Source organism: Crocuta crocuta, unplaced genomic scaffold (genome assembly GCF_008692635.1).
Source record: "Crocuta crocuta isolate KB4526 unplaced genomic scaffold, BGI_CrCroc_1.0 scaffold31, whole genome shotgun sequence".
Lineage (NCBI taxonomy): Eukaryota > Metazoa > Chordata > Mammalia > Carnivora > Hyaenidae > Crocuta > Crocuta crocuta.
The window spans coordinates 3041130-3066640 of record NW_027528362.1 but is presented as its reverse complement, the minus strand read 5'-3'; the positions used below and the strand labels follow the sequence as shown (position 1 = coordinate 3066640).

General features: G+C 42.5%; 1 protein-coding gene and 1 long non-coding RNA gene across 11 annotated transcripts in view; one reads left to right on the top strand and one right to left on the bottom strand.

The window, feature by feature from the left end:
* Positions 1-25511, top strand: part of DOCK9 (dedicator of cytokinesis 9) — a 180204-nt gene that overhangs the window by 45153 nt on the left and 109540 nt on the right. For all 10 annotated transcript variants that reach the window (XM_077753879.1, XM_077753883.1, XM_077753877.1 and 7 more), the window contains exons 4-9: positions 3424-3506; positions 5221-5290; positions 7155-7250; positions 8228-8362; positions 13817-13991; positions 15141-15208. In XM_077753879.1, the coding sequence (XP_077610005.1) occupies positions 3424-3506; positions 5221-5290; positions 7155-7250; positions 8228-8362; positions 13817-13991; positions 15141-15208 (627 nt within the window). The remainder of the gene's footprint in view (positions 1-3423; positions 3507-5220; positions 5291-7154; positions 7251-8227; positions 8363-13816; positions 13992-15140; positions 15209-25511) is intronic.
* Positions 18792-19924, bottom strand: LOC144223194 (uncharacterized). The gene is made up of 2 exons (XR_013332618.1): positions 19623-19924; positions 18792-19023 (listed from the first exon to the last, which is right to left on the bottom strand). It is a non-coding gene; the product is annotated as an uncharacterized LOC144223194 (long non-coding RNA).

The following is a 25511-nucleotide window of genomic DNA, read 5'->3' as shown; positions in this document are numbered from 1 at the left end:
TAATTTTGTTTCTTGAAGTGCTCCTTTTTCTTGAAGTGCTCCTTCATTTAAAAATAATGGGTCTTTACCCCTATTTTTCTAGTTGATTTTTAGATGATAAACATGCCCATCAATAAGTTTGATTACCACAAGAAAGCTATGCTTTTTAAAGTGAAGACTAATTAAAATAACAATATTGTAGTAATATATAGCATTATTTAATTTCCATTAAAATTTTCAAAAACTTAAATACATATCAAAAATTGTAAAAGTGTGATCTCTCTCTCATCCTTCTGGAAAGGTAACTTCGCGTCTTACCTCCTTTGCTACTATCTTGGTAAAAATAATTCTGGACAAATAGAGCCAGATATGTTTATGTAGTCTTAAATGTTTAGGTTAAAGCAGGATATAGACACAGTGTGACCACCCACAGGCAACTGTCTGGCCTGCAGCCTGTTTTTGCAAATAAAGTTTTATTGTACTACCACCACACCCCTTCATTTACATGTCACCTGTGACCTACTTTCACATTAACTCTGAGTATTTGCAGCAGAGACCATGTGACCCTTAAAGCTGAACATACTTAACTATATGGCCTTTCCCAGAAAGAGTTTGTTCACCTCCAAACTTATTAATTACTAATTCAGTTCTCCCAGTCGCTTAAAAAGTACAATTTTTGAGGCACGGTTCTCCAGTCAGTTCTTTAACTGCTGTAGGTTGAGGAATAACAACTTCATGCTGTGCTGCCCCAGCCAACAGAACGAGCCCTCTTGGGACATGGCCACTAGGGTGGAGTGGAACAGCAAGCACTTCCTCTCCATCCTCCTGTCCAGCGGAGAATGACCTAATGCTGTTTTAAAAAACAACTTCAAAAACCTTTCAGTATTAACTTGAAAATATTATTGAATTTCACAAGCCTGAAGGTCACCGATGAAATCAGCCAGTCAGATCCTGGTCGTTCTAGAGATCCAGTCCTCCGGGTACTGATTTCTGACATAACCCCTCATTTCCTAGACTCCTACATCCCCGGAGGGGTTGGGGGCAGCTTCCTTTATTACGCGCCTCAGCCTTGGGATTCAGCTGGTGCCTGCCATGTGCACAGTCAACAAGGGCTTAACAAATGCATGACTCTCTGGCCACTTGACCTGGTTAACTGTGTTTCCTTACAGTTTCTTATAATTTAACATATTTAAACATAATTATCTTTCTGACCCATTTTACCTAAGATATTAAAAATCTGGGCAGTCAGGTATTTCGTTCATAAATGCACAGATTGTGTGCAAGTGCTTGCTCGTTTATCTTTTTAACTGGGCAGGTGCATGTCATACATCAGAATAGATTTAATATCCTGAAAGAGACTTTGGTGGTATGACCTTGGTCGTCATGCTTGTGCAAAAACTTGAACAAAGAGGATAGGAGCATGTGCACAAGACTGTCATACTGAGTCAGATGTGAGCTGGCTGTGCTAACACACCTAAGGGATACAGGTAATGCTGCAGTCACACTTGGTTTGGAATGTAATTTTGAGTATGGATGTCGGATGTTCTGAATGTGAAAATGCTTTGAAAATATTTTTGAAAAGCACTTACAAGAGCAAGATAGTATTCAGAAACATTTGTAACTACATGGCAGAGAGATCGAAAGGTTGTTCAGTTCCACCATCCAGCTCTGTGCCTAACCCTTCTCTGCTATTTAGTCCACCTTTCAGAACAATAATGTAAAATCTTTCACTACCTGCCCTTCACCATCTTGCCAGTAGAGTGCTTAGCATAGAGTCTGGAGCAAGGGAAGCACTCATTATCCTTGCTGTAGTTAAATTCATGACTTTGGGGTAGAGGAGAGTTTGCTTCAGAAGGCCTATGGCCATAAATCATGAAACAGATAAGAAAGGTTGACCATGTAAACGATGAAGTGGAGTGAGACCTTGATCATGATGTTAGTTACGGCCAGAGTCAAGTCAGCTAGGTAAGACATTCAACTACCTCTTCACTTAAGCATTCATTTTTTTTTCCACACTGAAGTTAACATGTGGGTAGTCAAGAGCTGACTATACTGAAAATTAATGTAGCTGTTGGTAACTAAATCAAGCACTTTCCCTATTGATTTTGATTCATTTATATTTGAAGATCTGGTAGACACAGCCTTATGATTGTTAGAGTCTATACGCTATTCAGTGCTTCCTCCTGGATAGATGAATGAAAAACATGATGCTGGTCTGTTGAGTCTATTGGGTACTGAGGTAGTTTAATGCAGTGTAGGGAGTGGAGGAATGTCTTTTTTTTTTCCTCCAAGATTTCTTCTAGCTGGGTTAGGAATTAAATTGATATAAGGCAGATTAATAGAGAAAAAACCCAGAGTTTTATTATGTGCACATGGAGGTCCAAAAATGAAACTGAGATCCCAAGAAATGACTAAGGCAGGCAGTTTTTATACATTTTAGACAACGAGACAATAAATTTGTGAGGAATTGACAGGATTAAAAAAACCAGGTGTTTGGGAGCCTTAATTAGTAAGGAATTCTAAGCAGAATTTAGGCTGAGGTAGGAGATTAGAAAAAACTAACAAAGTTTATTTCTGTAGCTTTCTCAGCTTTCAAGTCCCTACCTCTGGTGACGAGGATTTTTTTCTTACTTCTTAGTCCAGGAGAGTATTTTTCATATGGGAGATTTGTCTCCAGCCTTCAGGGGACAGCGGAGGGCCTTAGTGTCCTTGCATGGGTTATTGCCCAAGTGGCTTCATTCAAACTAATCACTGTGGCGTTGTTGTACATTTGGGGGCAACCTGCCCTGGCCCCCCCAGCGGTCTGTGTAAGTCAGTATCATCTCAGAGCATAAAGCTCCCTGCTTTGTACATCCTATTCACACGTGCATGTGCATACACATGACGATGTCATGGTGCCACTGTGAATTGGAATCTAAATCTTTTCTCCTAATAACCTCACCCTGGCCCTTATAAATAGAAGGAAAGACCGAGGGCAGATTTATATATATTATACTTGTAACAGATCTACTTGTCATATTAGTAAACACCATGAGAGTGTCTTTTTTAGGTTCACACTTTCCACCTAGTCTCATGAAATCGTAGAGGGCACAAGGCTTCCTAAGCAAGTGCTTTTAACTCAGAAGCAGTACATTGTTTGTTATGTAAATACAGCAACGTGAAGTGCAGTTTGTCCCCTTGTAAAATCTGCTCTCTGATCTTGAATGATTGGCACTTACGGTGACCCCATCCCCAAGGGTAATGCTTTTGGGGTTTTTAAGCTTTATAGGAACCTCTGATGGTGGAATTTCAGGGGTGAGAGGGTCGAAGTGAAAGAATTGTTTTGATGTTTATGTGGCTTTGCATTTGCAAGCCTACCCAAACATTCTCTTAAAGCCATCACATGTCTTTTTTCTTTTCCTCTTATGCTTTTTATTTTTTTACACCCTCCCTTTCACCCTGTAGTGCATCAAAACCTATAACTCTGACTGGCATCTTGTGAACTATAAATATGAAGATTACTCAGGAGAGTTCCGACAGCTTCCAAAGTGAGTAAATGGTCAGACCACACAAGGTGGGGTGATACACATGGGCAGTGTTTTCTGTGCCTGAAAGGCTTAGGGAGGTACATAACTCCACATGCAACCAGAATAATTGGAGAACATATTTCTAGATGGTTTGTTTGTATATGGAGTAGCTATTGCTTCCAGGGTGTTTGATAATAGGACTCAAGCCTAGTACTCTGGGATTGGTATAAACACATGGATGGTGTAGTGATGGCCTGTGATTCTTCCAGGGTATCACTGATAGAACAGATAGAGTACTTTCAGTGAGAAATAGAAAACAAAGAAAATGTAAATGCTACAGTGTGTCTTACCTTTAAAAGAATACTTAGAAGAATTATACAAAGCATGTCACATCAAATAAATTTTATGTTTAAAAAAAGTAAAAGAGCAAGCATTTTCCCAGACAGTTTTCTTACTTTCTTTGAAGTATTAACAGGTTCTGGAATACACCAAAAATGAGTGTGTCTTTAGATTGATTAGTGGTCATTAAAGTGAACCAGGTGTAGTAGGTAGGTCTTGCCTTGAGGGGATCAGGATACCCTGAAATGATACAGTTGGTAAATTTAGGTATAGTTGATTATGAAAATCGAAATCAAATGATGATGGATTATATGTCAGAAGTAACCATCGCCAGTGAAAATTTTTCTTGCAAGCCTATTAATATATTTTTCTCTATGTTTGTTGGATCTATGAATTTGAACCATTGAAGGTATTCTCAGTGGACCTAGATGTTTGTTTTTTCTATTTGTGTGGTTCAGCCACTCCTTGGGAGTGTTTAGCCAAGTTCCCCATTGACTCTGTTTAAACCTCAGCTGAAGACACTCCCTTCCAGCATTATCTTCTCCAGATGGGGTATGCTCCTTAGTTCTATGTTTACCCAATACTTATTTGGGGACTTTTAAATTCTTTCCTTCTGATTGCCTTAACCCATCTTTACGGATAGTCTGATTCACACTATTCTCATGGCTTTCTTAGAAGAGACCGTGAGCTGTAGTGTACTGACTGTATGATATACTTTTACTGCTGGTAGATTTTTACCTTTGGCATTAATACTATTCCAGTTGTGTGCTAAGAAAGAGAGGAAGGATACAAACAATGATTAAGAACATAGATTCTATAATCTGCCTGCATCATCTGCACACTCTGCCCTCTAAGCCTCAGTTTCCTCTCTATTAAATGGCCTTATCACCAGTCCCCACCATCTAAAGGACTGAAGGAGGTAATACATGGGAAACACAGTGCATAAAACATACTGTTTAACATACATGCTGGCCACTGTCTTTGTGCTTTTGTTGTTAACACCAGCATCATTAAGACTGTGGTTCCCACTCTAAAGGCCATGACCCCGGTTTCCATTTTTTCTTATAAACTTCATTTTAAAAGTTATTCTACCAAGTCTTTTTTTTTTTTTTTTTCCTGTTCTACCAAGTCCTTATTAATTAATACACTTCCCCGTCTTTAATATACCTATCTAACTCCCGACAACCTAACGTCAGCTCTTCTCTGTGGCTTCTGCACGCTCTCTAACTCTTGGGATCACCCACTTTGTAAAGCAGCAGTGGGTCCATTGTTTTTATTCCTCAGCTGAGTGGACCAGCTTTGGATTTGTTAAATGTTGGTTCCTCTGATGGGGGAAGAGGTGCATCTCTTCATGGATTAGGTAATTGTAAAACAAGTTTCTTTCTTCTTTTTAAAGCAAAGTGGCCAAGTTGGATAAACTTCCAGTTCACGTCTATGAAGTGGATGAGGAGGTTGATAAAGATGAGGTAAGATGATCACTTGCAGATTTGAAAGCTGATTTCGTTTATAGACGCTACAAGATCGGTTGGAAAATTACCAGCATTTAGCCAAAAGAGGAATTGGAATGTTTCTTGAAACGGGGAAAGAATTTTTATTCAGTGTATTACTGGATTGATTGAAATAAGGTCCCCGTTTCACTTGACTGTTTAGCATTGCAAGTTCTTTCTGTCTTGTTTATTTGTTCCCAGATCATTTTCAAAGGCTTGGATAAGATTTGGCTACATTGTTAAAAGATACCAAGATTACTTAGACCTTAAGTTTAGATTGTTTTTCAATAGGCTATCTTGAAACAAACTGCCAGTAGACTTTAAATGGCTCTTTCTTCAGTGATGTGTTTGAGTGATATATATGGTATCAAGAAGCTTTTTCCTTTCTTTTTTTTCTTAAGCTCACTCCCCCTTCCTTTGGAGAAATCTATACAGAGGGCTAAGCATTGAGGTGACTATGTTCACTGAGCAAGGGAAACCTAATAAAAAGTCAGGGCTACCTGTCTTCTTCATTTCTCACTCACCCCTGCTCAGTATTTGATGCCTCATTGTGAGTTTAGGGGGAAGGGGCTCTTCCCCCCCCCCTTTTTTTTTATCATCAGGGTAGACCATAACACCAGCCATTCAGGAATGTTAACAATATCCGTGGTGGGAAATTATTCTAGAAGCCACTTTTAAAATAATTCTGGGAAGAGTAAGTGACCATCCAAAAACACTTGGTGCCAGTTAGTAGCAAGTAGAGGACCAGTTAGAATAATGCATGCGAAGGGCACGCAACGAACTTTAGAATCCTAGACACATAAGTTATTTCTATTAGTGCTAATAATAAGAACCATAAGACCACCAATATTAATATTGAGATGGTCTAAAAACAGAAGATGGGCTTTCTGCAGTTGTCTGATCACAAAAATAGAGATTGTGATTGGAGACCAGGCTTCCGGGGTGTGACGTGGGTTACATGACACTGTGTGGCCCTCTTGGCCTGCTGTACCTGCTGAGAGTCTATCAGGCACCACCTTAGAGGGACAGGGACCCACAGAGCCAGGGTCAGGCTGCAGCAGACTTACCGGGGGGTGTGTGTGTGTGTGTGTGTGTGTGTGTGTGTGTGTGTGTGCGCGTGCGCGCGTGAGTGAGTGTACACCTGTCATCCGTTACACGCACGAGTGTGCGCCTGACGTAATTTCAGCAGCAGCCGGCAACCGCACACTCACCTCCCTGCACCGGAGCCCACAGCTGGAGGGGAACCCGCAGAGAAGCAGGTTTCTTTGTTTTTCTGGCCGTGCTCCTTCGCCTTCCTAACTCTCCCCGTCTCCTCTCTCTCTCTCTCTCTGTGCCTTCTTGCCTCTCTTTCCTTCCTTTCCATTTCCCCGTCCTTCTCTTTCATCCCTCCTTTCTCTGTTGCCTCACATTTCCATCCTTTCTTCATTCACCTTCCCCTGAACTGAGCCTCTGGGAAGTTTTCCAGGAATTTGCTTTTGTCCTCCAATTATAGGGGAGTGTAATTTGAAAATATTTTTCATGAAACCCGGCAGGACCTTACAACCTGAGTGGTCAAGTATGGTATGTACTTTCTGTGGCTCGTTAAACACTCAAAAATAAAATAAAAAAAATTGGACTGGAAGGAGCTTTGCCTTTTAATGGACTGGAGTTTTCAGGGATTTAGGCTTCTCCCTCTCTTTTAGTGCCAAGCTGAGTCTAAAGTAACTGCAGCAGATGGTCACTCCAGTCAAGGGGCGCGATGGGGCCACCTGGCGCCAGGTGAATGAGTGACCTTTTGACCAGACTCACAGCAGATAAGATTCGTAGTAACTGGAGATCAACTGTGGTTTTCCCTCTCTCCTAGGATGCTGCCTCCCTGGGCTCTCAGAAGGGTGGGATCACCAAGCACGGGTGGCTGTACAAAGGCAACATGAACAGCGCAATAAGCGTAACCATGAGGGTAAGGCGGCCCGTCACCCTGCGTTCCCCTCTCCGGAAACCCTTTTTGCGATAGGTCTTGGGAATAATGCTCAGCATGAATGGGCATGCTGTTCTTCCTGACAAAAGTGACATTGTCTGGTCAGTAAGATGCCTCGCTGGTGATCGACCTCTGTTGGCACTGTCCTGCTCGCACCCACGTGCCCCACTTCGTGCCCCGACCGCCAGCGTGACGAGATCACCATCGTAGGGCTGGGGCAAAGGTGTGGTTGCCAACACGGGCTTCCTTCCCTGTATCCAAGTAATAATGGCACCTCCGAGCACATCACCCAGGGGCTAAATCTGAGCACTTTTGGGAGGTCTGCTATGGCAAGGTCAAGAAAAGCACAGCTTGGGGACTGGAAGGAAGAGGTTTATATTGGAAGGGGGTCGGAAAGAAGAGAGCAAAACTAGTATAAAAAGCCATTTGGGGAAAAGATAGGAACAGAGAAAAACCAGCATGTCTTCTTCTAAAGAGAAGAGACATAACGGAAGGGAGGTAGGGTGGACAGGGAAAGAAAAAGGAAATCAAGGGAAATGCTGACTGTCATAATCCTGAGGCTGGAAAATCGTTCAGTGTCACGAGGCAGAGAAAAGTTCCTATTCTGTGGGAGCAAGAAGCCCTGGGGATTGGAGAAAGTTTCCATCCTTCTGTGCTGCATCCCAAATTGGAACTCACTGCACTGCTTTTGGGTGCTTATGTAAAAATATCAAATGCTGTGGGTGAGAAAAAATGACCCATGAATGTTAAGTGAACCACCTCCTCAGAATTTAAATGCACTGAAATTATTAGATGTGATGGAGAGTTTTAACTCACCTTTACCTGGGGCGTTGGCCAGGATTGGATTGGTGGTAGAGAGAATAGAAATGGTTTTTACACACGTGTACCGCTGTGAGCGCGCAGTAGAGATTGTGACTCTTCGTTTTGCAACAATAGCTGTGTGTGTATTTTTCTCCCAGTCATTTAAAAGACGGTTTTTCCACCTGATTCAACTTGGTGACGGATCCTACAATTTGAATTTTTATAAAGATGAGAAGATCTCCAAAGAACCAAAAGGATCAATATTTCTCGATTCCTGTATGGGTGTGGTTCAGGTAAATATGCATAGGTTTCTATCATCAGGTTTTCTTATCTGTAGAAGTACCACCTGTGAATCTGCAGATTTAAGCAAACACTTCCAAGAATGATAGTATTTGGGGAGAGAAACAAAATAGCTGTCAGGTAAGTACAGGCTTGCTTTTCATTACGATAGACCTAAAGCAAGCAGAGTTCTATTGTACTAGGCCTGAGCTCCAGTGTTTCAGGTAACGCTCAACCACTTTATAGCTTCCGTGACCTTGGACAGGCTATTACCGAAAGTTTCTTCATATGTAAAACATGGGTAATGATCATGTTTCCTTAATAGGGTAAATTGAGGGGCCTGGATGAATTCTTTGGGAAATATTCAGAGCAGTTCTTAGCATCTCAGGGATGACTTTCATCATTTCTATCATAGTACCAGCAGCAGGGTTAGTCAGGAGACTGGGTTTCAGATCCAGACTGAGTTTGAATCCCTGCTCCACCACTTACCAGCTGTGTAACTTTGGAGATGTTATTGAGCCTTTCTGTGCCTCAGTTTCCTCATTTGTCAAATAGGGATACTTGTATCGAATATGGTTACTGAGAGGATTAATTAGTATATGGAAAAAGAACTTGGAACAGTGCTAGCACATGGTAAGAATTCAGCCAATAGTGGATATTTTTATCTTAGTGCTACTGCAGTTGTAGAGTTATGCTTAAAAATTACTATTTTTTTTTTGAGAGAGAGCAAGAGCGAGCAGGAGGGGGGGGGGGGAGAGAGAGAGAGAGAGAGAGAGAGAAGTAGGCTGCATGCTCAGCATGGAAGCCATGCGGGGCTCAATCCCTTGACCCTGGGGTTATGACCTGAGCCAAAACCAAGAGTCAGATGCTCATCTGACTAAGCCACTCAGGTGCCCCTTATTTTTAGGTCATGATGTAACAGTTCAGTGAGTTCAGGCCCCTCATTGGGCTCACTGCTCTTGGCACAGAGCCTGCTTGGGACCCTCTGTCTCCCTCTCTCTTTCTGCCCCTCTCCTGCTGGTTCTCTCTCTCTCAAAGTAAATAAATAAACTTAAAAAATTATTTTGAATCATGCATAATGTACACCTGTACTCATAAGAAAATCAGACCGTACAAACTGGAGGTCCCTGTTGATCCCCAGCTCTCCCTTTCCCAGAGAGCTCCTGTTACCAGTTTGGTGTAGGACCTTTCAGACCTTCACAGAATTGTTTTTGAAAGCAAGTTGCCAGTTTCCCCATCTGTCTGTCCATCTGCCCGCCCCCCTTGCCACTTTCCAGGAAGGTCTAAGGCAGTAACTTACAAGGAAACATAAAACATAGGAGAGCACAGATTTACAGTGGGTTTGAAAGCAGGAAAAGTGAACAAGGAGTCAAGGTAGGGAGGAGATGAACGGGAATGACGCTAAGAAGAAAGCATAGGTGTTCAAGGGGCCTAACACCTGCTGTGGGTGGGTGACAGACTGGGCTCTGTGCTTTCCAGGTTGGAGACCCGTTCACTCCAATTAGTCAGAAGCTGCCCAAGGCATCTCAGAATGAAGATCATTCAGGCATTTCTCGTGGGGGCCTCATACAGAGGGCCCTGTGTGATTAATGAACAATCTCCTTGACAACTCCTCACAATAGATGCAGTCACCATTATCAGAGAGTTTTTCCTAAAATGACTCAGTGTTGGCTGACGACATTGGCCCGAGGCTCGGTTCTAATAAAAAAAGGTCGTTCTGTGGGACCAGTGTGATTGAGGTTAGAGACACAGCTCTCCGGTCTGACCTCCAGGTGTGTGCACTCATTTATGTACTCACATGTTTAAAATTACATTGCATTTTCAGCCAAGTAATTCATTCATCTGGTTTAAACTGTCAAGCAGTGCAGAAAGGTCATGCTGCATGCACATTGCTGCCCGCGTCTCTCCTACCTCACCTGCTCCCCACTCCCCTGAAATGATCCACTGTTCTTTCTGGGATGTGCCTCCGTAATGCTGGATAAGGCATGTCCGCTGCTTTGTATTCATCACTCATGGACATTATATGGTGGAAGGCAGGATTTTAGCTCCTGCAGCCCCTCCTTCCTGCTCTAATCTAGGTGACTTGTTTTCTCAGCCTCTGGGTAGCCATCGTTCTGGAAACTCTTGCCTTCCTCCCTGAGTTGGATCCCCTCTTTCCAAGATCCCATGTCTTCCCTCTTGTTTCACTTTCTTATTTTGGAGAAGCACATCCTCCAAGGAGCTTCCTGAGAAATCGTGTACAAGTTGTGACTGCCTTGAGAGCTTACCTGCCAATATTTTTGGTTTCACATTCATGCGTGATTGATCGTTTGGCTCTACGTAGAAATCCAAGGTGAAAGTTACCTTAGAATTTGTTGTCCTTTTGAGGGATCTGGTGTTACTCTTATTCCCTGTTCTTCTCAATCTTCTCTTTATCTCTAGTGACCTGCAATTTGGGTTATTTTGTGTTCATTTTGATTTTTTTTTTTTTTTTTGGTAAACTTTTTGTTAAGGCGGAACCTATAGATAGAACATGGACACGTAATGAGTGCATGACTCTGAATTTTTACTACTAAATTTGGGTCTGATTTGTCTTACATGCTGAGAACTGTGGAAGAGCTCTTGTTCTGGAAACTGTGTCCTATGTGTGGTACCCACCTTGGTCTTGTGGAGCTCTGCCCAGTCTCTTGAACGCAGGGGGAGCCCAGGGCTCTGTCGGATTCCCCTTCCCGGGCCCCAGCCCAGACACTGCCTCTGGCAGACAGCTCCGATGCTGCTGGGATGCACCTCGTCTATTTCCCGTCCAGCAGGGGTCCCAGGCCTGCCCTACCTGTTGTCAAATATCTGCAAACGGCTGTTTCATCTCTTCTGTTCAGTTTTCTAGTAGTTATGAAGGGAAATTAAGTCCAGACCCTATTCCCCCATCAGACCAGCAGCAGAAGTTAGGAGTCCAGCCCAGAGGCCTGCAGGAGCCAAGCAGGAACCTTAAGTAAAAGCAGAGGCCTGAGGGTAAAGCAGGAGGGAATGCATCCCACTCTGTGACAAACCGGAGCACGGATGGGCCTGTCTCGTGTGGCCGCTGCGCCTCCGCTGTAGCGGCCGCTGGGCGGAACTAGCTGCGCAGGGTTCCCAGGTGATCTGGTTTTGTGTTTTTTTGTTTTCAAAGAATCCAGACATACAAAATCTTACTTAAATCTAGGTATAGCTATTTTTAATTATTGGAAACTAATTTAAAAAACAGAACAAAACCCCAAACACCATGCAGGACATCCCCCCCACACACATACTCACAAATGGTGGAATGCATGAAAGTGGATTTAGATCAAGTCTTTAGATCAAGACTCTGGCACCAAATAATGGTCACTGAAAATTATCTTCTAGAGGCAGCCAATTGGCAGGTGGGTGACTCCCGGCTGGTAACCCATCCTTGGCTGCAAAGCCGCCGTGGTACAAACCAGATCACATCAAAATACGTTTCTTCACCGTGTGGAATAGGCAGGATCGGAGTGCCTTGTCAATGACAGTGAAGCAACTTCTTGTGTGGGATTTCCAAGTGGGTGTTTCATTTGTGTTCTTGAGCTGAGAGACCCTTTTAATTACTTTCTAGTTAAATCTTCTGGCATTGACTTCTAAAGAAAAGTTTAAAGGAAAACTATTAAGTTTTGTTGCCTGTCCTTGGCACCATCTGCGGGTGATTTCTGTGACCGGCATCCTGGGGTCAGCATCGTTCAGCCTGTGCAGTGCTCTTCATGACCTGAGCACCGCACTCTCTTCATGACATCTTCAAGAGATGTCCCGACTTGAAGAGACCTCTCTTTTCTCATATTCTTTTTGCAGATGTGGCTAATGGTGTTTAGCATTTAATGAATAGTATCTAAGACTTCAAAAAGGTTAAATAATTTGTTTTTTTCCACATCTGTTTAGAAGCTAAGCACCAACACCAACACTTGTTTTTGGACATTGTAGAAAAAAAAGTAGTTGACTAATGCTATGGGTTCAAAGAAATGCATAAACTGAAATTTTTAAATAGACCTGCAAGAAATCCAGTGTAGAATCTTAAGGCCTAAAAGCATTTTAGAACCTTGAGGTTGATTATGTTTATTTTCAGATCAGGAAGTAGAGGCTGAGAAGGAGGAATAACTTAGAACCAAGGCCTGATGTCTCCCTCACTTTTAACTTATTTTCTGGGACAGAAAACACATTTTGTACCCAACCTTTTGACCCCTGTCTCATTCTGGCCCTGACGTGAAGTAAGGCACCTACACCGGGCAGTCTGTGTACAGTAGTTTCTGAGAAGCCGTAAAGAACACAGCCACCTTGGGAGGGTCAGGGATCCCTGCCACCTACGCTGAGGAGCCCCCCGGGGACTACTGCTAGCCAGCCAGCCGCTAGTGGGTGAGGGCTACTCTGCCCCCTACAGGTTGCCCACAGCTGTACATGCAAGGAATCTTGTGCTGTGGTCCTGAGAACCGAATTTCTTTCTAGTGCTGTTCCCTGGGGGGTGACTGTGCTCACTAGGGGAGGTTAGGTACTGTCTGGATACATGTTTTACCTTTCACAACTGGGGTTATGTCCTGGCATCTAGTGGGTAAGGCCAGCGATGCTGCCAAATGTCTAGCAATGCACAGGCTAACTCTCACAGCAATTACCAGCCTTCAACATCAGTAGTGCCAAGGCTAAAACCCTGGTCCAGGGCCCATCCATCCTCTGTCCTGTAACACATGTGACTGCTGTCTTTGTACTTGGAGCCAGACACCCCTTCACAGGTATAAAGACTGGCGTTGTGAAGGAAGGCTATGGGCGTGGTGTCCAAATACCTTTGGGGACTGACAAAGGGTGGGAAAGTTCCAGATGAGGAGGTCAGACATACTGACAGATAATGGTTTGCTTTATAAGATGAGATACCGCACGCCACTTCATCAAAAGAAAAAAAGGAGCTAGAGGAGTTGAATTTTCAGTGAAATTTCATTCATTCAGTAAATATTTTTTCCAGAGCTTATTGTATACCAGGCAGTGTTCTAGAAATCTGGATGTAGCACTGAACAAAAGTAATCTCTACCCTAAGAGGCTCTCATTCTATTTGAGAAGACCAACAATAAATAAGATAAATCTGTAATATACATGATGTGTCAGATGGGAAAATAAAATGGAGAAAATAAAGCAGGGAAGGTAGAGAGTGATGGGGGTTTGTGGGGAAGGGACTTGCATTTTTTTTTTAAAGTTTATTATTTTGAGATGGGAGGGTCAGGGGGGAGGAGAGAGAAAGTATTTCAGGCAGGCTCTGCAGAGCCTGATGCGGGGCTCAAACTCACAACCTACAAGACATTCAACCGAATGAGCCACCCAGGCGCACCAGGGGCTTTTATTTTTAAATCGCTTGGCCCCGAATGCCAATGAGATAGCATCAGTCAGCAAATAATAAAGAGGAAAAATTTTAAGGCCATTCCAGTTCTCTTAAAATGTGTCTCTATACCCCTTTTCCACTTCAGAACAACAAAGTTAGACGCTTTGCTTTTGAGCTCAAGATGCAGGACAAGAGTAGCTACCTTTTGGCAGCTGACAGTGAAGTCGAAATGGAAGAATGGATCACAACCCTCAACAAGATTCTCCAGCTCAATTTCGAGGCTGCAATGCAAGAAAAGCGAAACGGAGACTCTCATGAAGGTAAGCAGAGCTCACTGTCTCCAGGTGCGTGCATACTCCACTGATGTCTTTAACTTTATCAGAGAGTTTAGGGAGCCTGTGTATCGCCAGGTACATGAGCAACGGGGCAGACGTGAGCTCTTCCCAGAGAGCTTAGGAGCAAAGATTTTGTCACATTAGAATTTCCTACCCTGACGACATTTTTATCAGGAAACCTTAAATGGGAAGAGCCACAGCTTCGGGGCAGAAAGGAAGACTGAGTTCAAGTCTCCACAGTATCATTTTTCAGCTATGAGACCTTGCGCAAGACACTGACACATGCTGAGCCTCAGTGTTCCCATCTGTGAAGTGAGAATAAAATGGAACCTACTGGTCTATGGGAAACTAAATAAGATTATGTATCTTGAGTACGTGGCAGAGTCAGCACTTAAAATACTATAGGTTTTACTGTAATCATTAATCCAGTCCTTTAGGATTTTTAAGGCAAAGTTAAGCCTCATTACATTGGTGGGAAGCATCTGGCTACATTCCTGATAATTCATGTTTTGTTTCAAGCTCTGAGCCAGGTGAATCTCAACCATGGCTGCACCTTAGAAATTCTGGGTAACTTTTTAAAAAACTCTCTTTCTTATTTGGTTGGCCTGGCGGGGGGACCTGGGTAGGCCTCTTAGTGGGTCTGCTGGCTGTGGCCATGCGGACTGGTGTTCATAACTAATGTCAGTTCTTTTAAATTTTTTTTTAATGTTTTATTTATTTCTGAGATAGAGACAGCATGAGCAGGGGAGGGTCAGAGAGAGAGGGAGACACAGAATCTGAAGCAGGCTCCAGGCTCTGAGCTAGCTGTCAGCACAGAGCCCGACATAGGGCTCGAACCCACGGACTGTGAGACCATGACCTGAGCCAAAGTCGGATGCTTAACCGACTGAGCCACCTAGACGCCCCTAATGTCAGTTCTTTTAGACAGTGTCCATGCTGTATCAGTTATTAAATGTTTGGTTCTCAGCCCTGGGCATAAGTATTTTTTCTAAAAAGTTCTGAGGTGTTTTTAATGGGCATCTAGAGTTGAAAACCACCATCTGAGGGCACATAAGAGAAAAGGCCTTCCACCTCCTGCTTCAAATAAAATACATTCAATTACAAGTGACTCAGGTCATCTGTTTTGTATTTTAGATGATGAACAAAGCAAACTGGAAGGTTCTGGTTCCGGTTTAGATAGCTACTTGCCTGAGCTTGCCAAGGTAATAATCCTCTTAATTTTTCTGCACTTCGAGAATGATATTGGTATATTTCTCATTTCCTGAGTTTGTCCAGGATGGAATCTATTGAAATGATTAAGTTCTATTGTAGTATATTGTTAACAAGACATTGTGGTTACTGCTGTCTCCTTTCTGTCCTAAATGTGAGGGGAGGTAAAATGCTCACCTGAGTCAGATTTTAGTCTTGTTTTCTGGAAAGTGCCTTACAAATTATTCTTTTTATTATTCTCTGTCCCTGCCCCTCCATAATGTTTACTGCCAGATTACGAGTATTGAAGGAATAACCAAGATGCACAGGTAAAGTTTCCCAAGTTAACATGGCACCTACTGTGTTCACACATGTGTTCCCCTTGCTCACGTGAATAGACACACTTCCAAAGAGCGTGGGCTGTGAGAGTCCTGCCACTAAACCAAACGGGTTGCCTGAGTTTTGTAAATTGCCTCTGGGTCACTCTGAATGGGGAAAAAAAAAGAAGTTATACTTGTTTTTGATAATTTTGAGAAACCTAAAAGTTACTGGAAAGCACAAAGATGAAGACAGCCAACTTTGTTCCCACAACCCAAATTCAACCCTGTTACTCTGTTGTCCTTTTAGCTTCCATATTTTTTTTTTAAGATTTATTTTTGAGAGAGAGACAGAGCACAAGCTGGGGAGGGGTAGAGAGAGAGGGAGACACAGAATCCGAAGCAGGCTCCAGGCTCTGGGCCGTCAGCACACAGCCCGACATGGGGCTGGAACTCATGTACCATGAGATCATGACCTGAGGCAAAGTCAGATGCTTAACCGACTGAGCCACCCAGGTGCCCCTTATCTTCCATATTTTTTAAAGAGATAAAACATCAGTTATGGTTAAAGTTCTTTTCAAACACCATCCTTACTCCATCCCTTTCCGCCTTCACAGCCTCAAGGGTGACAGTCACTGTTAGGAGCTTCCTGGGATTACTTTTCATTTATCTCTGTATCTTTACCATTGTATCCATCATAATGATCTACGTGGTTGTGTTTTATAGGTTTCAAAATGTTATATAAATGCTAACATATTATTCTGTACTTTTCTTTCTTAATTCAGCCTTGATTTTGAGATCTGCCCAAGCTGTTATATAGATCTAGTTCATCCCTTTGATTGTACCGTGTAAGCATTTTATTTTAGCTGTTCTGTTATTTCCAATTTTTTTCTCTTACAAACAATAGTGCTACAGTGAATATCCTTGTACTTATCTCCTTGTGTGTTTCTATGAATGATCCTGTTTTAAATGAGAGAAATATCTTTGTCTTCTGCAGCCATTTATATTCTTGCTCTGTTACTGCCTTTCTTTTCTCTTTCTCTGCGAATACAGTGTAATAGAGACCCTACACACCCACATCTTAAACACTGTAATAGAAAACATGGTTTATCCATATACGATTATAAATAGACTGGCATTCAGCATTGACCTTTACTTTAAGACAACATGGCTGTTCTAAAATATAAAATCTCTCTCCCTGGCTAGGACTTGAGAGTATTGTTTTTCTTCAAGACTTGACGGTTACCACAGTATCTTTTTAGCACCTGCCCATTAAAGCTAATTTTAGTGCCCCCATTGTAACCTCCTACTAAGCTAGGCAGGGCTTGTGCGTGTGTTTTTGTCCTATGAACTTCTGTGCATCATATTTTGCATTGAAATTCACTTTTTTTTTGTTTCTGGATGTTTGGGGGCACATAATTTCTCAAAGCAAAATGTTTAAAGGAAAATATTTAAACCCATTTTGTTTATTGAAGGTGATAATACATGGAATGCAATCCAGGATTTGGAAAGTAACTTTCTATACTTATGGGTGAAACCATGGACACCTAGGAGAAGGCTCATATTGTTTGAGCCTAATGTTGATTAATTAGAAATCTGTATTGTTTGTTTTTTTTTTTTCCTGTGAAGAGATGCAGAAGTTGTGCCCTCCTTTCTTCTCTCACTGCCTACCCGTAGCTGGCCAGCATCATAATTTAATATTTCTCAACCCTAAGACCTAGGAACGTTTTTATTTGCTGTATTTTTTTAAGCTTATTTATTTTGAGAGAGAGAGAGACAGAGAGAGACAGAGAGCTCACAAGCAGGGGAACAGCAAAGAGAGAGGGAGAAGAGAGAATCCCAAGCAGACACTGCATTGTCAGCGTGGAGCCCAATGTGGGTGTCAAACTCACGAACCATGAAATCATGACCTGAGCCGAAATCAGGAATTGGATGCCCAACTGACTGAGCTACCAAGGCGCTGTGTAGGAAAGTTTTTAAAGTATATCTAATATGTGTGTGTGTGTGTGTGTGTGTGTATAATATCTCATATATGTCTTATATATGAGATAGCATATATAAGAGAGTTAATACACACACACACACACACATATTTAGAGCTATCTTCAAACTGTGTGTAACCACCAATTTAGTTGAAGCAGTTTTGGCTAATTAAATCAGTTTAATTGGTTTCAACCCCCCATTTCTTTTTATTTTGCTTTGTTTTATCTATCTATCTGTCTATCTATCTATCTGTCTATCTACTCTATCTATCTATCTATCTATCTATCTATCTATCTATCTATCTATCTATCTATCTAATTGAAGTAGAACTTACATGGAGCCCTGATTGGGTAGTTCCATGGGTTTCACACCTGTGCACCTGCATAACCACCTCCCAGATCAATACATAGAACATTCCTAGCACTCCAGCAGACTGTCCTGTACTCCCCTCCCAACGGATACACCTGCTGGTTTTATGTCTATCACCGTAGATCAGTTGTGACTGTTTTAGACCTTCTTATAAGTGGAATCATACAGCATGCACTCTTTCTGTGAGACTTCTTTAACTTAACGTTATGTGACCCAGAAATTATAAAAATATAAATGGAATAGAACTGAATAGGGAACATTAAATACACTACCCTTAATAATGATAGATATTATTTAAAAAAAGTTTTTTTAAGTAATCTCTGTGTCCAACATGGGGCTTGAACTCACTACCCCAAGAGTCTCATTCTCTACCAACTGAGTCAGCCAGGCAGCCCAGCTCACTGTAGTATGTGTATATGTATTGGGTTGTGCTATAAACATACTTCTTACGATGGTCATAGCCAAAGCTTGAAAAAGGAAGCATATTAAGGGGCTTTACTGTTGTTATTTTCCCCTCTACCCCCAGCTCTTAAGTGTTTTAAAAGTATTTTTATTTAAGATAGAAAAAAGGCAGCAAGTAATTTTTCAAAGGGAAGAAGAAGAATGAAGGTACTGCCACGCAGTCAACATGGTGCTGTCACACTTGGGATGCCTGTGTGGGTCTGCTCGGTGGTGTTGGGGGTGGGGGAGCCCAGGCCTGCCTGTGGGGGACTCTCAGCCCTTCACAACCCAGGGCTTCACTCACCAGTGTGCTCTTAGCTTAGTTTGTAACCTTCTCCATTGTATCAGGGTGGGGGCCATTTGTACCTGTTAAGGACGCAAGGAATTGACTGATTCCTCTTGATCTTAAGAGGAATGGATTCCATAGTTGCACATCTGAAGTTGAAGTAGAGGTGGGGGGAAAGGAGAGAGAGACTGTGTGCATAGCTGCTCAGGAGAGGGGAGTTTAATCAGGGGATGAAGAGGCACAAAGGGGTCAGTGCCAGGGATGGAGGTGCAAGGGAGGGTCTCACGGGAGATCAGGCCGCAGGTAAATAAGTTGCAGCAGTGGAGCCAGGCAGGAGGTTTTGATGGTGTGATTTAACAGCAGGCCCCTCTCTGGTCGGCTCCTCTTTCTGCTTCGTTCATTCTGTTGCCCCAGCTTTTGTCTTCCACTGTGACTGGGACGTAACAAACAGGATATGAGTGACGGGAAGTTGTTTCAGTACAAAAATAACTGATGTCTCATTTTGGAATATAATGGAGGAGGGCCCTTGACATATGACAAGGGTGATACGGGCTTAGGTTTTCAGAATATGTTGTATATTCTTGGCCCTTAGATTGCTTGTACAATTAGTACTGAACGTCTTTATTGTTTTCTTATTGAGAGCATACTGTATCTATCCTAAAATCTTTTCTTTTCCTCCTATTGTCTACTATGGAACCAAATATATGTTTTTTGTAAATGTAACAGCATTTATAGTATCAGAGCACATGGTCTCGTAATCATTTTTATTAACTACACAAACTGTAGTTAAAGTTAGTCAATTGGTTTCTTCCCTACAAAGTCCGGGGGTAAGACAGGTTGTAAACCCAAGTATGGTTCATTTAATAATGTCTTTCACTGGTTATGTTTATCCTAGGTGTCATTGGTACATATGTATCACCGCCTTGTGTAAAGATAGTACGAAGAAAACCCTCATGCGTCCACCCTATATTGTCCTTCACAGCTTTTCTATTTTGGGGTTTTTTTTTTGGTACTCAGAGAACAGCAGCTCACCTTAATTTTGGTCTCCCCAAGTGATTCTGAAAGAAAAGCATTGTTTCATGTTAATCCAAAATTGCCCACATTCGGTTACTTTATAACTTCTTTGTAGCGAGTGAACTTAATCTCTCTGGGTAAACCTTCAGTTGAACAAGAGATGAATTAATGTGTCTCAAACTTTATAGTCTCATGAGGTTGAGTAAGGGTCAGGCGGCCAGATTCAGCAGTATTTGTTGGAACCCAGTTACATAGATACCTTTTCTGACTTTTTTAAACCAAGTCTGTAATAGATGCTTCCTCCCCTGTATCCTAATCCAGAAAACGATGTCATTGTATTATGATACAGTGTTGGCTGGTGTTTTGTTTATGAGGTCAGCAGGCATTCCATCTCTTGGGCCTCCTTATTCTATGTGCTTTATTATTGGTTTGTGACACAGAGGACGAGATAATGGTCCCAGGGCATTAGACACCTTGCAAGTAATGGAAACAAATCATGACAAGCTCTTTAAATTAAGAAGTAGACATCCTGGCCTCAAAGGAACTTGCTAAGTCTTCTTGTTCCAACCTATTCTGTTTTAACATTTTTTATTTATTATTGAGAGACAGAACATGAGCATGCGAGAGGCAGAGAGAGGGGGAGACACAGAATCTGAAGGAGGCTCCAGGCTCTGAGCTGTCAGCACAGAGCCCAACATGGGGGCTCAAACTCACAAACTGCGAGATCATGACCCAAGCCGAATTCAGATGCTTAACTGACTGAGCCACCCAGGTGCCCGCCCCCCCAACCTATTCTGTTTAAGCCAATGGTCAGCACAATGGTTTTCTGATAACTCATCCTCAAAATAAGATGCTCTTGGCCATGGTCTTTGACATTTAATTGTTTTGCTTGCTCAGAGATGAACTTAAGACATGGAGTATGCTTAAACCCTGTGGCAGTCCTTCTGGAAACCCTTCGAACATTTGGTCCATAATTGTATCTTAGGTGAGGAAGAAAGCACTGTCAGGGTGTGTCCTTAGCGGCTAAACGTAGGGTTCACAGGAGTGAGGGGAATGGCCTTTGTTTTAGACGAATCATTCTCTGACTTCTAAGCAAGTGTCAGTTTTTACAGACAATGGCTCTGTCATTGTCCGTTTTCTTCATGTTTTCCTTTCTGCTGAACCCAAAGTATTAGGCAGGTTGTGAGCAAGACAGCAGCAGCAGGGGCTGGGGAAAAGCCAGTCCAGTTCTTCCTACCTCCACGGTATGGACTGACCACAGGTTATTTTAAGAGCAGGGCTGGTTTCTATCACATTGAGGATCGCTGGATGGCATAGGCTGTGGATGTTTTTTTGTTTGTTTGTTTTTGTTTTTGTTTTTTTTTTACAGCTATATTTTGTGGGCCCTTAGAATGTGAAAGTACTCATTATAGGAATTTATTTTATCGTCTTTACTAAAACTTAAGTAAAAATAAGTGTGTTTGCTGTAATAAGTAAAAATATCCAAGGGCACCTGGGTGGTTCAGTCAGTTAAGCATCCGACTTCGGCTCAGGTCATGATCTCACAGTTCGTGGGTTTGAGCCCTGCGTTAGGCTCTGTGCTGACATCCAGCTCAGAGCCTGGAGCCTGCTTCACATTCTGTGTCTCCCTCTCTCTCTGACCCTCTCCTGCTCACGCTGTCTCTCTCTCCCTCTCTCAGAAATAAATAAAACATTAAAAAAATATATATATCCAAAGTTGTATAGAGTCCATCTTTTCCCTCCACCCTCCACCCCCACACCCGGGGGCACTGGTGTTAGTAACCTGTTGTAATTCCCCTGCCATCCAACTGATTGCTCGTGGAGACATACACACAGATGTAGTGTGTGTAGTTTTTCAAGAAATATGTTCATGATATATACATTACTCCGAAACTTGTTCCATCACTGAAAAATATCTCATAGATGTCCCTTGGGGGCTGTAGAGGATCTAGTTTACTCATTTTTCATAGCTGCATAATATTACAGATACGGATATTATGCACTTTATTTAACATCTCCATATTCATGAACAGTTTGGGTTATTTTCCTTCCTTTAGCCTCTACAGTCTATGCACAGTAAACAACATTATCTATTTATAAGCTTAGATACTTGTGTTCTAAAGATGTTCCCCAAAGTGGGTCCTCCAGGTCACAGGTTATTGTGTTTTTAATGCTTTCCATCTTGCCAGTTTGCTTCCCCTAAAGGTTCAAACAATTCACATTCCCTTTTCTCTGCGTCCTCACCAGGGGAGTGAAAATGGTATTTTACTGCTTTAATTTGTGTTTTGATGCTTAGTGGTGAGATTCTCTTATTTTCATATATTTGGGTTTCTTCCTCTCTGACTTGTGTATTCATATTCTTTACCTTTTTCTTTGCTTTTTTTTTTTAATTGTTTTTATGTCTTTATTTTATTTTGAGAGAGAGAGAGAGTGTGCAAGCAAGGGGAGCGGCAAAGAGAGGGAGACACAGAATATGAAGCAGGCTCCAGGTCTGAGCTGTCAGCATACAGCCCAACACGGGGCCTCAAACTCACAGACTGTGAGATCATGACCTGAGCTGAAGTCAGACATTTAACTGACTGAGCCCCCGAGGCACCCCTTTTTTTTTCTTTTCTAATAGTTTAAGGCCAGACAGCCCCAGTTACAAATCAGGCTTCTATTGAATGTGTCGAGGTCTTGGGAAAAGTATTAATTCCTTGTGCCTTAATGTCTCTTCTTTTAAACTTTTTTTTTTTAATGTTTTTTTTTTTTTTTACTTATTTCTAGGAGAGAGAGAGAGAGACAGCGTGAGCAGGGGAGGGTCACAGAGAGAGAGGGAGTCACAGACTGTGAAACAGGCTCCAGGCTCTGAGCTGGCAGTCAGCACAGAGCCCGACGCGGGGCTCGAACCCACAAACCGCGAGATCATGACCCAAGCGAAAGTCAGACACTTAACCGACTAAGCCACCCAGGCGCCCCTTAATGTCTCTTCTTTTAAACAAGGATAATACTAGGACCCACCTCTTAAGGTGGTGTAAGATTTAAATGTGCATTTAAGATAATATTTAGCATAGAAATGTTGACTGTTATCCATAAAAATTTGCTTTTATCATTATGATGCTTCCAGGTATTTGTTATTCCCTGGCTCTAAAGCAAAGCCTCCCCTTCCCAAGCCACATTTTCTTTCTGCCTAGGTTTTACTTGGTAATTCCTTCAAATACCATTTATGAGGTATCCCCTCTGTTTAATGCATCATAGCCCATGGGAGGAACCGGGGAAGGAGCTGAGTTTGCTTTTAATCAGTTTCATCACAGCTGCCAATGTATGTAAGGTACATTGTAAGCTTTTAGGTTATTTTTATATCTAAAGTTGTCTCTTCTTTCCCATTAAATGGTTTCTCTAGTGAACAATATATCTCTTGGATATTAGTGGCAACCTCAGGATGCTTTGAGTCTCTTTTGGCTCGTTGTTGATTTTTTTTTTCTTTTAATGTGGTTGCATCCCTGGTTGCCCTCTGATTATACGCACCTCCTGGCAGTCATCCGTGCCATGTTCATTTCTCATCTTGGAGTACAGTCAGTGTCAGACAACAAGCGTCTTTCAAAAAGGCACCAGGAATTGTTACATTAAGAATCCAGTAGTGTCTGAGATCACAGGACTTGCCTTTGTTGAAGGACTCCAGCAGAAATTCAGATGTAGAATGCATTACTCTTGGTGGTGGCCTGCAGCATGCAGTACTGACATTTTTGTTGGGAAACATCATGGATTGTATACAAAGTAAAGCAAATTCTTTTGGGTACAGTTAACTATACACCACACGCCACATGTTCTGGCTCTCGTGATGTGAAAAAGTAGAAACAATGATAGGTAAGATGGAGTTAAAAAGTTGTCCCATCCCCCATAGGGCATCAGCTCAAATCAGGCGATTTGCAGGAATGTTCCTTACCTCCAGAAGCCTTGAAGCTCCCTTAGAGAACATCAAGATAAACTCTGTTGTGCAGAGAGACTCTAGCCATCATCTCGTTCAATATTTTAACTCAGAAATGAAAGTGGAGTCCAGAGAGGCTACGCGGCTTGCTCACACATACATAGCTAGTGAACAAGTGACCTAGAACTTAGTATTCTGGTGGTCATTTCACTTTGCCAGAGATAGATGGTTTTTAAATATAGTTATGATGGAGTTTGGGTCATTGCTAAGAACTAACCTATCATAACAACTGCATGGCTGAGAATATTAGGAAGATGTTCAGTCTTAATAGACCACGTTCAGCCACCAGCAGAGAGGGCAAGACACCCTCTCCACTGTGACTGTCGCTGCCCCATCACATGCTGAGATGTGAGTCGGACTGTGGGGCAAGAACAGATGAGAGAGGACACTCCATTCTGACTCTGTAAACTTCACCATGGAGACTGAGCATAATACAAACAGGATACAGATTTAGAGGCAGCAAGCATAAAAATAATGTGATTGACAATGACTTCCACCTTGTGATAGAAGCTTCTTTCTGTTCCCTAGCTCCTATCTCTGCCACCCTTTGTCTCTCTCCCTCCATGGCTCGTCTCCCTGCCACCCCTTCAGTGTTGGGGCCCCAGGATTTCTGTCTACAGACCCCTTTACGTTTTCCCCCAAGAAATTTCAGCCACTCTCAAGGCTCCTCTATCCCCCCTCTAGAGTGATGTTCTCCCAAGTGTGTAATTTCAGCCTTCCTCCCTACCTCGTGCTCAAGTTCATCTCTCTGTCCACAGGCAACACCACACTCCGCTTTATCACCCTCTCTACAAACCTGCTCCTCTTCCTGACTCTCCTATCTCAGTTAATGGGTTCACTGGTTGGCAGGCTACCTACGTGAGGACTGTGGGCTCTGTGATGGGCTCTGCTGTGGGATGGGGAGGCAGGTGTGATAAAGAGCCCGTGTGGGCGTCTCGGTCTTTCCCTTTTAACCCACCTCCTCAGCCCTACTCAAGGGGTTCTTCTAATACAGAATTGCTTATTTTATTCCCTTGCTTAAAATAGTGCAGAGTTGTTTTATTGTTGTTGTTGTTGTTTGGGTTTTGTTTGTTTTTTTGTTTTTGGGGGGTTTTTTTTGTTTGTTTCCGAAGGAAATCCACAGTCCCTAACATACAAATCCCAGACTCATTTCTCTTCACTTTTCCCATCATGCCCAAACAGTCAGTTGTAACAAATGACTTGATCATTCATTACTCAAGTGTGACTATACCTCTGTACCTGGAGTACCTCCTCCCAGAACTCCCTTTTCTCCTTTTCTGCCAAATGTTCTTGTATTTCAAGGTGGGCCTTCTTCTGGGAACTCTTTCCCACTGTACCCCCTAGTCTGGGTTAGTGTTCACTGTGCCTTATACTTTGCTATTCTTATTGCTGGTTTATATTCTGTCTTTGCTAGTATTCCTTGGATGTAAAGTCTTTGTTTTATTCATGTTGGTGTCCCTTATGCCTGACGTATACTAGGTGCTCAGTAAATGTCTATTGACTAGACCAGCATTGCCACCTCCTGCCTGCCCCAAACATCAGTCCTTCAAGATCTACCATAGTTTCTCTAACTCACCATTCCAGAACTACTCCTTCCTCTTCCTGGGCTTGTACCTCAGTGTTCGAAGGACCCAAAATTCTCTCTGCCATCTGGGATCATTGTCTCAGTGTCTGCCTGTGCTTGCATCCTTTTCGTTCACCCCCAAATGTTCATGTTTTCTTACTTTTTGCTGTTTGACTCCTGCATTCACAGCCTGTCCCCTCTTCCATCGCTTTATGAAACCTTTCTTGAAAGTAATGCTTAATTGTTTCCTCTTGCTCTCTTTGATCGCTTTTGACCCTGCAGTTGATTGCAGTTTCATAAGGGCAGGACTAGGTCTTCCTTTCCCCCCCGTGTCACTCTCGTGCCCACCTCCTTCAATGGTCTCACCTTATTCAAC